This window comes from Podarcis raffonei, chromosome 6 (assembly GCF_027172205.1).
Source record: "Podarcis raffonei isolate rPodRaf1 chromosome 6, rPodRaf1.pri, whole genome shotgun sequence".
Taxonomy (NCBI): domain Eukaryota; kingdom Metazoa; phylum Chordata; class Lepidosauria; order Squamata; family Lacertidae; genus Podarcis; species Podarcis raffonei.
This window is the reverse complement of record NC_070607.1, coordinates 50,127,761-50,140,051: the sequence shown is the minus strand read 5'-3', so window position 1 is coordinate 50,140,051 and position 12,291 is coordinate 50,127,761. Positions and strand designations below refer to the sequence as shown.

At 45.1% G+C, this 12,291-nt stretch overlaps 1 protein-coding gene across 20 annotated transcripts in view; it reads left to right on the top strand.

The window, feature by feature from the left end:
* The window catches only part of PTPRF (protein tyrosine phosphatase receptor type F), a 478,748-nt gene that overhangs the window by 404,147 nt on the left and 62,310 nt on the right, over positions 1-12,291 (top strand). For 14 of the 20 annotated variants that reach the window (XM_053392724.1, XM_053392737.1, XM_053392733.1 and 11 more), the window contains 5 exons: positions 3,668-3,937; positions 5,135-5,716; positions 6,105-6,238; positions 6,923-7,067; positions 11,254-11,559. In XM_053392724.1, coding sequence (XP_053248699.1) covers positions 3,668-3,937; positions 5,135-5,716; positions 6,105-6,238; positions 6,923-7,067; positions 11,254-11,559 — 1,437 coding nt within the window. The remainder of the gene's footprint in view (positions 1-3,667; positions 3,938-5,134; positions 5,717-6,104; positions 6,239-6,922; positions 7,068-11,253; positions 11,560-12,291) is intronic. The other 6 variants (XM_053392743.1, XM_053392742.1, XM_053392741.1 and 3 more) reach the window with 1 other exon arrangement.

The window sequence follows — 12,291 nt, the reverse complement described above, 5'->3', positions numbered from 1 at the left end:
TCCTTGTGATTTGCTTTGTAAATTGGAAGAGGATTTCTGCAGATTCCTGCAATTGGTGGGAATGGAGCTGCCTTAATTATTGATTGTCATGCCAGAGGCAGGAGAAAGATTGGAGCCCAGTGGAAGCTAGAACCGTATGCATGCTTGGGGATGCTGTGTAAGCAACCTTTACTAGTTCTGCTCTGCCAGAGTGTTCTAATGCTGATTGACAGCTGTGCTTCACATCCCACTGGACTCTGCCCACAAAGAAGCTGCCAATTACCCAGGAATGCTATACTGGTGCTAGGTTGGAATCCACCTCCTTTCTAACCTTCCCAGGCATTCTTTCTAGATTATAATCCAGCCTGGATTGACAGTAGCATCTCTAAGCCCATCTGTTCCTGTTTTATTGACATTTTAAGATCTCAGTGTGTAGTTTAATAGCCAAGGAAAGACTAGATAGAAGGGAGGTTGCCTCCCACTCGCTAGTAGGGCACACAACTGAGCCTCCATTGATCACCTTGCCTCTGTTCTTCCCCTCTACATAATGAGAACTACAATTTGATTTGCAGCACATCTGAAGAGTATTTGCAACCAGACTGGAAGAGAGAAACCACCAAAGTGATGCTACAGAGGCAGGCACAGCATAAGGTCAACAAACACTGGGTACTGTCGGGGTCTCCACAGCCTTAGTGTGGAAGCTGTTCCTGCCACCACCCCTTCTGACCAACAGAAACAATCTATTCTGCTTGCACGGTGCAGTACTTAGGCAACGTATTGTGGCTGGAGGACAATCTGTTGAGGCTAGGTCATTAATAGGGCAACCTAGGGCAGGAAGAAGGCAAGCATTTTTTTGGAAATGAAACAGTGGAAACTGAGTGAAGAACTAAGGCAGCAGCCTCACTTCTGCACCTTTATGCCCTGTAACCAATCTTGAACTGTTGCTGCATCAACGTACCAATAGGAAAGAAAAGGTTCATCAGCTTAGTGTCTGTGTTGGCCTTAGGGAGATGCATATCTCTGCTCAGTCATAAGAGTGACATTTGGCTGAGTCGTCTTGTGGAATCAGAAGTGCTCTGATTTCCGATCCTCTTTTTGAGTAACCTACCCCTGGGGAAGGGGCTTGCCTACAGCCTTTCTTTAAATCGGCTTGGTTTTGTGTGGGGATTGGAGGGGGGGAAGAGATTTTCATTGCCATTCATCCTGTGGCTAGGCTAGAAGAGACCCCTCTCTGATACATTGTCGAGTAACCTTTTCTCTTCCCCTGCCGCTAGAATAGTAAACAGCAGCTTTCAAAAAGGGCGAGAGGTAGCTCTTTGCTGAATGAACTAAAGCGCTTATCGGCAGATTCACAAGCCGTGTTCTTTCTTCCCAAGCATGGTCTTGACAGGTCTTTTTACGGCCACAAAGGAGACAGCTGGGGACTGATGTCTGAGAGATATGTCAGGGAATGCTGTTCTGGTGGAGATTCACTCTAATTCTAACCACTGCTCATGCATGCATCTGAAGGTGGCTTAGGTAATCGGAGGTAGTTGTAGGAGCTATCTTGCTTGGTTCTCACTGGAGTGGATGGCAGAGGTGGTTTCTGCATGCTACTGAATTCTTTCAGCCCTTCTGCATGAATTCCTTCCAGTCTCATTCCTGTTCCTCGTGCTTGCCTATCTGTGCATTTCAACCTTCCCACCCTTGTTTTTTGTCAAGATTTTATGTAGCAGCTTCTTTCCCATACCTGGCCTCTTTCCTGTCTGGCGCATGTCAAGTCAATTAATTATTGCCGTGCACGAGCCTGTTGTGTTACTACTCAAGCTTGCTTTTCTTTGAGACCAGTTTGGTTGGTGAGCGGGTGGGAAGTTGGTTGGTCCCTGGAATAAAACACAACAAATGAACAAACCTCTTCATGTACTGGCTCAATACCATGTTCATTGTGGGGGGGAGAACGAGTCCTGCCTCTTGCCGATCAGAACCAGGCTGCGTTGGACAACCACCCCATCATGTTGATCCATTGCCATGTCCATTAAATACCAGGGTATTCTCATAACTCTGTTAGAGCGCTGATTTGCTTTAATTTCTGTCTTGTTTGGGGGTGCACTCCCCTGTCAGGCAGGGAGCAAGCCTTTCACTGGTGACCAGGCACACAATTATTGATCTGAGATTGAACAATTGATTAAAAGGAACAACCCACTAGATTATATAGACATTTGATAACATGCACATTATCATTATGGGAGGGCCCCTTTAAAAAAGCTGGTGAGGAGCTGATGAGCTCTGCTTTGTCACTGTTGACAGCATTGTCTAATTTATCCCCAAACCCTCACTCTGTTGTACATTCTAATGTGGGGGCTTCTGTGCTCAGTCTATTTCTGTGAGTCTGCTAGTTTGGGAATGAATCATCAAAGAGAGCTCAAGCGAAATTTGATTAGGGGAAGTGTCAGGCTGAGCCGAGTCTTGTCAGCCTGTCTGTCAGCAGCTGCCCCTATTCTAACGAGATTTTGTGTTGCTGGAGATGACGCAGGAGGAGGCCCAGCATGAGGCAGTCCCAGTGGGCTTTAGCCCCTGAGCAGGTCTCTCCCATCTTGCTAACAAATAGTCCACCCCACTGCTTTCCAGCTAACCCTATCCCTCTGCATTGCAGCTCTTCACTACTCTGCCAGCCCTGACTCTGTGGACTGGAGAGGCTGTGATATTAAATGTGTAGTGACATCTCCATTACAGAAAAGCAGGTTTCCCAGAAGAGACACATTGCACCCTCCCTCCCACACTTTTATTTTTTTATTTTATTGTATGTATTTGAAATGAGTTTGCCCAGAGGAGACAAAGATTTACTATGTTCAGTTGTGTTCCTCTATTCCTCCTTAAATTGGCCCATAACACTGGCCTTAAAGAAGGGTCTTCATTTCTCAGTGTCATTTCCCTGACTGATGTGTGTACAGCAAACAGCTGGGGCACTTTAGCCGATCTAATGGTTTGTCTACAAAATAACCCAAGTGAGACTTTTATATGAATAGATGCTGTGTGATGAAATAAGGAGTGTTCTTTCTCCTGGAACACATTCCCAATGGGAGAGAGGATCCTGTCACCCAGGCCCTCTGCTGTCAGCTTGGATCTGATCTCCTGTCTATTAGGATGAAGCTCCTACCCAGCAAGGTGTTCTGATCCAGCTGTGAGGTGCCCCAGGCTCACTGCTGAATCTTGCACAGGAACACTGTTTTAGTTAGCAGTAATGCATGCAGTAATTTAAAAATAAAACCCTGTAGCTGCCCCTGCAAGATAGGTTTGTCCTGCAGGTTGCTTTGCTGTGAAACCAACCAGTAGTAACTTATTCCACCTTGAGAGGTTCTGCACACCCTATGGACAGGGAGTGAACATATTTTCTAATTAGTGGGTACATTTGAAACAAGGAGACATTTTAGTGTCCGTAATGTAACTTAGTTGAGAGAACAATTATGGTGGCAGTCCTATAGTTGAGCTCCTGCCGAAAACACCAGTGGCTCAAAGGGATAACCTTGGGTATGAAATTTGGCAGAGAAGTGAACAGCTCTTGTTCAGAAGTCTTTTTTTCTTTTCTTCTTTTCTGGATTGATTTGCTACTACTTAGGAGAAATGTTGATCCTTCCCCCACCCCTTGGGTATGGAGTGAATATCAATTGTCTAGGCTGTGACCCTACTAGTTGTCTATTCCTTGTTTCAGTGCGGCGAGTGTCACCTCGATTTTCAATCCCTCCAAGTAACCATGAGGTGATGCCTGGAGGGAGCGTGAATCTCACATGTGTAGCAGTGGGGTCCCCAATGCCCTACGTGAAGTGGATTGTCGGAGACGTGGAGCTGACGAAAGAAGATGACATGCCAATGGGCAGGAATGTTTTAGAGTTGACCAACATCACGCAGTCGGCCAACTACACCTGCGAAGCCATGTCCTCACTGGGGGTAATCCATGCAACAGCTCAGATCACTGTCAAAGGTAAGAAGCTGCTCCATGGTATCCTATACCTCTGCATGGTACCAGGTAGCAGAATGGGGTGCACTTGTGACATAAGCCCTACTCAGTCATTATTGGTGTGAATGGGGAACCTGAGTACAAAGATGCTGTGGAGCCTAACCATTAGCCCTGTCCCCATTGTTGCACAGGTCTTTCCAGCTTCTCGCATGTTTACGGCAAACATCTGTAGCAGGGAGTCTGCTGTACATGTGTAGACTTTTAAGACACATCACGTGTGCCAAATGGCCAAACATCAGAATTATAGAGCAAGTCTCAGGGAGAAATAATAAGGCCTCTCCACTGTAATTCAAGAGCCCTGCCCAAGAGCTAATATTTGTTTGGTTTGTGCATGTATCTGGATGGTGTGAAATGGCATCCAGGACAGCAGATCTCTGTCAGGTCACTTGAAAAAGCTTTGTGGGAGCACCTGTCTTTCAGTTCTGTTACCCTACTAAACATCCTATAACCTAATGTGATTTCAGTATTTACATTAATACAGCTCCAGAGGGTGATTGTTATGGGAGTCAGGGAGTCTCTCAATCTTTTCTTCATGATCATAAATGTTTTCCTTGTGCCTAGCCAGTACATTGAAGGATCCCAAGGTAGTAGAACACAGTACTGACTACAAATTTATCTTTTTTGGATAAATGGCTGATGTGATCAGTTGTGCTAGAGTAGTTCTGCTTTCTTGTTAATGCTCGGAACTTTCATAACAGGATTGGGTTCCTTAACATCCCACCACAAAAATATGCTTGCCACAAGTCCCTGCAGTCCACATATTCTTGCTCTTGCAGCAACAGTAGACATGGAACTACTTTTGTCCTTGTATACTTTCCGAAAAGGCCATGAACCTGGCTTCCTAAAGTGTACCTCAGCTGAGTAACCCTTTCTGCTTTAGAAAACCTGACTTGGTTCCTTGTTTAAATTACCTTTATTTAGCCAGCTGCCAGCAAGTGCTTTGAGCACATCTAATAACATGATTGCTGTGTTTACTCTTCCATTAAGAAGCACTTCAAGCAATATATGGTAATGTGTAATATAAAAATGTACGTTCTTGACTATGAAATGATTTCTGCCTTTAAAGGAAAATGTTAGCAAGCATCTAAGCCTCCTTTATAGCTCTGCACATTACAGCATTTGCACTAATCAAATTACTGACATTGTGCTTTTTGCTTTCAGCTCTTCCAAAACCTCCAATGGAGCCATTAGTAACGGAGACGACAGCTACCAGTGTGACTCTCACCTGGGACTCAGGAAATGCTGACCCTATCTCCTACTATGTCATCCAATATAAGTCCAAGTCATTAGAGGGCACTTTCCGAGAAGTAGATGGTGTGGCAACCACCCGCTATAGCATTGGTGGCCTAAGCCCCTTCTCAGAATATGAGTTCCGCATTATTGCTGTAAACAACATTGGCAGGAGTCCCCCTAGTGAGTTGGTGGATGCACGGACAGGAGAGCAAGCTCCATCAAGCCCACCCCTCAAAGTGAAGGCACGGATGCTGAGTTCCAGCACCATGCTGGTCCAATGGGAACAACCTGAAGAGCCCAATGGGATGATCCGTGGCTATCGAGTGTACTACACCATTGACCCCCACCTACCACTCAGCAAGTGGCAGAAACACAACACTGATGATCATCATCTCACCACTGTAGGAAGTTTGATAAATGGGGCCACCTATAGTATTCGTGTCTTGGCTTTCACCTCAGTAGGAGATGGACCCCCTTCTGATGCTATCCAGATAAAGGCCCAACAGGGTGGTATGTATGTTTTGTGTGAGCTCTATTCCTTCTCTGTCCTACTGTTTCCAAGAGCTAATATTTTGAGCGAAGGTTGAAGTGTGATCCAGAGACTTTAGGGATTTGGTAGGCAATTTGTCCTTTTCAAATAGGTGTTCCAGCAGCACTCTGTTGCCAGCATAGTTAACAGTTAACTTAAGCATAGTTGTTGATACTTTGGTTAATCACTAGTTTGAGAAAGAACATAGTTCTCTTTGTTTGAACCTGGAGCTTAGGAGAATGTGTTAAGATTGTGTTTATGACAATGCTGTTGTTGAAGTGCGTTGATGATAGGGCTTGCACCTTGAAATTTTCTAAAGCTGCTCTGGAGTCCCCTCCCACAACTGACTCTTGTTTTATTGGTCTCCAGTTCCATCTCAGCCAGCTGATTTCCAGGCTGAGGCAGAGTCTGACACACGGATCATGCTGACCTGGCAGCCAGCACCTCAAGAACGTGTCACCAAGTATGAGTTGGTGTATTGGGAAGAAACAGATGGGATCCAGGTGAGGGACAACATAACCCATTGGTGGTTAAAGACCTATACCAAAGTAGCCTATGGGTATGGGGCACTTATTTTTATATCTGTTAGAGTTAGGCCCAGTATGATTGTTGTGGAAAATGGCATTTGCATATTTGTGCATCTCTGAGAATACTGCAATCCACATCCCATTGGATTATGAACCTATACCAGAGTTTCACCTCCCTATGATAGCTGCAAGAGCTCCTGCTCCTGCAAGAGCAGCAGTAAGTTTTGTTGGCAGTCATATTGCCACATAATAGTTGGATCAGGCCTCAGAAGTTATCTGGCCTTTGAACCATTAGGTGGTGGCTCTGAAGTGAAGACCTATCACAGCTTGTCTTCTATATATGCTAACTTACTTGCACCTATGTCAACACATACTTCATTAGCCAAAAGGTTCCAGTGTCTGGGAACTGAAAGTGATTCTTTTCTCATGGCTATAATGAGAATGCACATCATCTGTGGGGAAGTAAAATCATCTCCTTTAAATAATGGCTTTCAGGGTTACATAGGATGAGCATAGATTGCTCTATTGCATGATTCTTAGTATGCAGTACTGGTAGGCATCCACGGCTAAGAGTCCAGTACTCGGGTGTCAATAGCTATGTTATTCCCTCCCTCCCCCCCAATCCAAGTAAAAGAAAAACTTGCCTCTTGCCTTTTCTAGCATAAGGTGGACTTTGACCAGACCTCATCATATGCACTTGAAGGGCTCAAGCCGGACACACTCTACAAGTTCCAGCTGGCAGCCCGCTCTGAGCTGGGTCTAGGGGTCTATACCCCAGTTTTGGAAGCTCGAACAGCACAGTCCAGTAAGTGTCTCTGTTTGGTTGAGAGTGTGAGTGAGGGACAAAATCTTATTGCACTTTTGTATGAGAGTTAATGGAGAGGTTGGAACCAGTAGCAAGAGAAATGTGGAGAGGACAGGCCAGCTGTGGCTCTGATGCAGGGGCCATTTGCCCAGGGTAAGTCTTGTCCCATTGTCCTTCAGTCCATGCTTTCCCCTTTCAACAGGTGGACTCACAGATATGCTGGGCAAAGGGAATAGGTGGGAGAAGCTGATGAGATTTATTCCCTGTATCTCTGTGAGTTTACTGGCACATCCTCTTCCCCATGCAATTCAGTTGTAGTGGGTGTTTGATATCTGCACCTCGTGCATGCACCTTCCTGCTGTGCATGTACCTCATACCCCAGTCAGAGACACCATTGCTCGCCTTTTCCCTGCCCCTTCCAGACAATCATCTCTGTACAAGAGGAGCGATGCACACATTGCATTACTGCTACACTGCAGGCATTTGCAAGCCTGGAAGAATTAACTTGAGGGGGTGGCGGGATCTGATCTTTGCAAGTAGATTGAATGATTAATAGCTTCTTAAGGGGATGTGTGCTGAGTGAGGTGTGTGGTGCATGTGGATGCTTGACTTTTATGGAGTGGAAGGAGGAAGAAGACTGCTGCGTGGGTTTTGCTCCAAGGCTTTGAAGGCTTGAGGCAAACAGTGAAGTAAGTCAGAAGGCCAGATAAAGAGGTGACCCAAGCTGGATCACTTTAATTCTCTTCTGAGCCCATGTGCTGGTGGAGTAGGAGACCAATGCACCTTTATTGGCAGCTCAGAGTGCTGCACATAAGCAGATTAAAGCTATCAAAGAGCTCTGAGATAAGCTTGTTTTCACTAACGATTTTGGGGCTTGCTTTTATGCAAAAAGCATTAAAGGGGAAAAGTGAGACATTTTCATTTGTGCCATCTGTCAAGGATTTAGTGGCTGTGTGGGGCAAGCAATAGAGGAGGCAGCAGCCACCCTCTCTGTGTGGAGCCAGAGAGTGCCTGGGATGAATCAGGGTGGGGAAGAACTGCTCCACTTATGATTGGAATGACCTTTCCTCCTTTCATTAGCACATCAATCATAAGAATTCCAACAGTCCTGTTTAACTTGCTCTTTAGCTAATGGGATCTTAGTGCCAGGACGATTGGACAAAAATATATGAAACAATATTCAGAGGGAGGCATCATAAATATTTTACATTGGGGGACACAAACTGAATGTGGAAACTATTAATTGTTCTGTTAGCAGCTGCTGATGGAGCATGTGTATTGATAGGCCATGACTGTGCACTTGCCCAGCCATCATACTAACAAGGCATAACAGACAAATATCAGAAGCAAATAGTAATGCAGATATCTCCAACCTGTGACTCATGCATAGCTCTGTGTAGCTGGGCCATGTTAGGAGTCTGTGCAAAGAATTTATAGTCCAGCAATTAAAGGAAGGCTAATCCTGATGTTGTGCCATTTTAGCCATTCATGGATTCTAGTCCACAGGTAAAGGAAGAAACCTCTCTTCACAACTCCCAGGTGAGGGGTGAAGGCATGTAGTGCCAAAGCACGTTTCCCTATGAAATGTAACATTTGGAGCATGAATTAAGTGGCTATGATCACTGGGAAACCTGTTCTAAAGAGCCCATCGGTAGGAATTCTAAAGCTTACCTTTCCTTGAACAGTGTCTGAAAACAGCTTTTTTTGCAGACCTGATGTGTTGTGAGAAACCCGTAAAATCCAAGTTTCTGCTAATTGATAGAAAAGTTAATGGGATTGCATGCCTCAAGACCAATTTCTGTTGAACATTTTTCTCATCTAGTCTTGCTTTTTTGCCATCACACATTGCATGTGGAGGTGGTGAAGCATCTGAGTTTAACATAGGGCCATATGCTGATTTAGCAAACTATTTCTAAAGTGTTCCCAGTAGCATACTAAATGGTCTCTGGGGACAGAAGCAAGGGAGATCTCTCTGACACAGAACTCCTATGATACTGATCCTCCTCGGCAATGTTTCATACTATAAAAAGATAGGTGCTCTGGCTCCATCCCTGGCTATATCTCCTAGTTCCAGGTGTCTGTGCTTTAGCTTTTATGAGGGAATATAACTGCATATACTCCAGGCTAAACTACATATTACACTAGTCATATTCACCCATGTTAGCCATTAGTCCCTTCCTCATGGAAGGACAGCTTAGCAGTGGGAAATGGATAGAGTAGCCAACACCATGCCTTCCAAATGCTTTGGGCCCAAACTCCATCAACCCCAGCCAGCATGACCAATAGTCAGGGATTATCGGAGCTGTAGTCCACAACATACAGAGGAGACCACATTGGTTACCCCTGTGGTATAGGACAACAGTGCTTTACCTTTCAAGTTGTTTTCCCCACCCCACCCCAATGGAGTTCAAGGTTTGTGCTTGCAAGGTAAACACATTCAGTGAAACAGACAAGATGAAAACAGTGGGGTGGAGTTTGAGGGAAAGGCAGCTAACAAGGGAAGGATTAAGCAGCTCAGGCAGGGCATGATTTTTGAGAACTTGGGATCCAAGGCTGCACCCTGGCTCAAATGAAAACTTGAAGCCATTTTTTTTTCTGTTTTAGAAGAATAGTTTGCAAAGGCAGATATGGGGAATCCTGACCTTAATTGTTGAACAGCCCAAATAAGATGCTCCTCTAATCACACATAGGATCTATGTCCTTTGATACATTATCTCTGGGAAAAGTGCTGCCGCTCCTAGCATTTTTCTTGAGGATAATATCATCTGGTACTAAACATAGAAACATTGAAATTAGGTTACCCAGTGCTCATCACACAAGTAGCCATTCTCATAAGCATGATTTAGAGGCCCTTACATCTCCAGGGAGGGCATAACCTGAGAATAGTGAATGGGTTCATTTTGCCTCTGAGAATATTTGTGTGTGTCATGGTTCAAAATGTGTGTGTGGGTGTGTGGGTGTGCACGTGCATGTTGGTGTGCATTTCTTTCTCATGTACTTTTCCCATGTATTTTGCTTGTGTTGCTATGTTTTATTTTGTCCTCTGATGTTAAGCTGCAGCTTATTATTGGCACTATTCAGGTGTGACTCTTACCCAGCCATCAGTAGATGTGGGAAATCACTGTGTCTCATGTGTTGATCCATTTATTATGCTTGCTGATAGTTCTTCTGCTTCTAGTTGCTGAGAGCTTTGTCAAGTGAGGCCTGTTCTCCAAAATCTCCAAATTCATTAGTAAAAGGATTGTTTCCAGTTAATTTAGGCTCTCTTCTTGTCTGCTTTTCATACCCCATGTATCCTTCTTGGGTTATACCTATATTCACTTTGTCTACTTTCCTGCATTGCCTTGGCTTTCTTTCTTTACTCTCTACCTTTCAGATCCACCTCAGCAGTGTTGTTTGTAGTACTTTTTTTTACCTCTTTAGGAACCTTCCTCATAGCCTTAGGAGCCTCCAGTTCTGTGCCCTGCTCCCAGGTTTGGAGCAATATGTCAGATGCAAAGAATCCAATTCTCCAGGATTGCTTGCTTGCCAGTTAGTGTACAGTCAGATTGTCCTCAGAAGATGTATACTCCAATAGCCTTCCTCAGCTTGAGCATCATCAGGTTATTCAAGGAACAAAACAACACTGTCCTTACTTTTCTTCTTGGTTTCAATAATTTTCATACTTCAGATTCTTCCTTCTTGATTCCTGCTCTCCTATTCTCATCTGTTACTTATCCTATTGATCTCACATCTGTCTAAGTCTTGTACTTTCTAGTTCTCTCTTCTTTTTAGGCAACCTCTACAGAGGAGGCTAGGGGAGAATTAGCTGTGGGGTCTCAGAGCGAGTAATCTTCATAAAAGGGGATGGGGAGGGAACAGAAGGAAAATAATAGATCAGACTCAATTCAAATTAAAGGCCAGGCGGAATAGCATATCTGCTTGCCAGATGGAATAATATCTCTTCTACTCCCCCCCCCACTGCACCCAGTTCTGGGGGTTCACCCAATCCCCCAGAGTAGTTGGTGGGGTGCACAGGTGAATGAGAGGGAATAGCCAGACGACTATTCAGTTGAATCGGGCCTAGTGGGTTTTGTTCTATGTTTATTGAGGCTCTGTTGGCCGGGTAAGAGCTCCCTGTAAATTATGTATTTTGCCCAATCATTTCCCCTCATCTCCCCACTTGCTTCATTTTATTTATCCCTAGCCCCTTCTGCCCCACCCCAAGAGGTCGTGTGTGTAAGCACCAGCTCCACCTCTATCCGGGTAAGTTGGGTACCACCACCGGCTCAGAGCCGCAATGGAGTCATCACACAGTATTCTATCGCATACCAAGCGGTGGAAGGAGAGGACACCAGCAAGCGTGTGGTTGAGGGCATTGGACACGAACATTCAAGCTGGGAGATCAACAGCCTGGAGAAATGGACAGAGTACAAAGTGTGGGTGAGGGCTCACACAGACGTGGGTCCTGGGCCAGAGAGCATCCCGGTCTGGGTTCGCACTGATGAAGACGGTAGGTTCCTGACCCATGACTGAAGGTAACAAGGGCTCTTTTGGGTCCTGCCAAAGGAATAGCATTTGTAGTGCTGTTCTCGGCTCTACAGAAATGGGGGGGGTGGTGTCTAAATGTAGTCAATAAGAATGATGGGGTTAATATGTATGAAATATAATCAAAATGCCTGCTTCCTACATGAATCTGTTCCTCTTCTCTATCACATGGGCAAAGCAGCTCTCTATCAAGGACATTCTGAAGCAAAAATTGCATTGTTATGGCTAGTCTGTCAGATATGTCATGCCAGTTTAAATCTCTTCTGTAGAAAGTGCCAGTCCTTGCACTGTCAGAAGGCGCTTCCCAGGCTGCATCCTTGCCTCAGAGACCAGAAAGGGCACAGAGAGGCAAATAGAAAAAGGGAGCCACTCAGTAAACTGAGAGCAGGCATACTTCAGTTGTACCACCCATGCTGTGCTGTTGCTTGCACCACTGCAGCCCTGTAAAGCCTTGCATAGCAATGTTCATTGCCTACTTCTGAAGCTTGCTTGCACATCTGTATGTCCTGCTGCCTGAATTGTTTGCTTCAGTTCTCATTTAGCAAAGCCTTAGCCGGAGGGACACTGCTACCCTAGAAATGTCGCAGCAAGCTCTCTGCATAAGTTTGAGGGCCGTACAGTTGGCTCTTCCAGCTAAGCTCTCTGTCAGGAGTGGTTTTAAAACCTTCTGATGCACTCATTTTTCATAGGTGGTAGC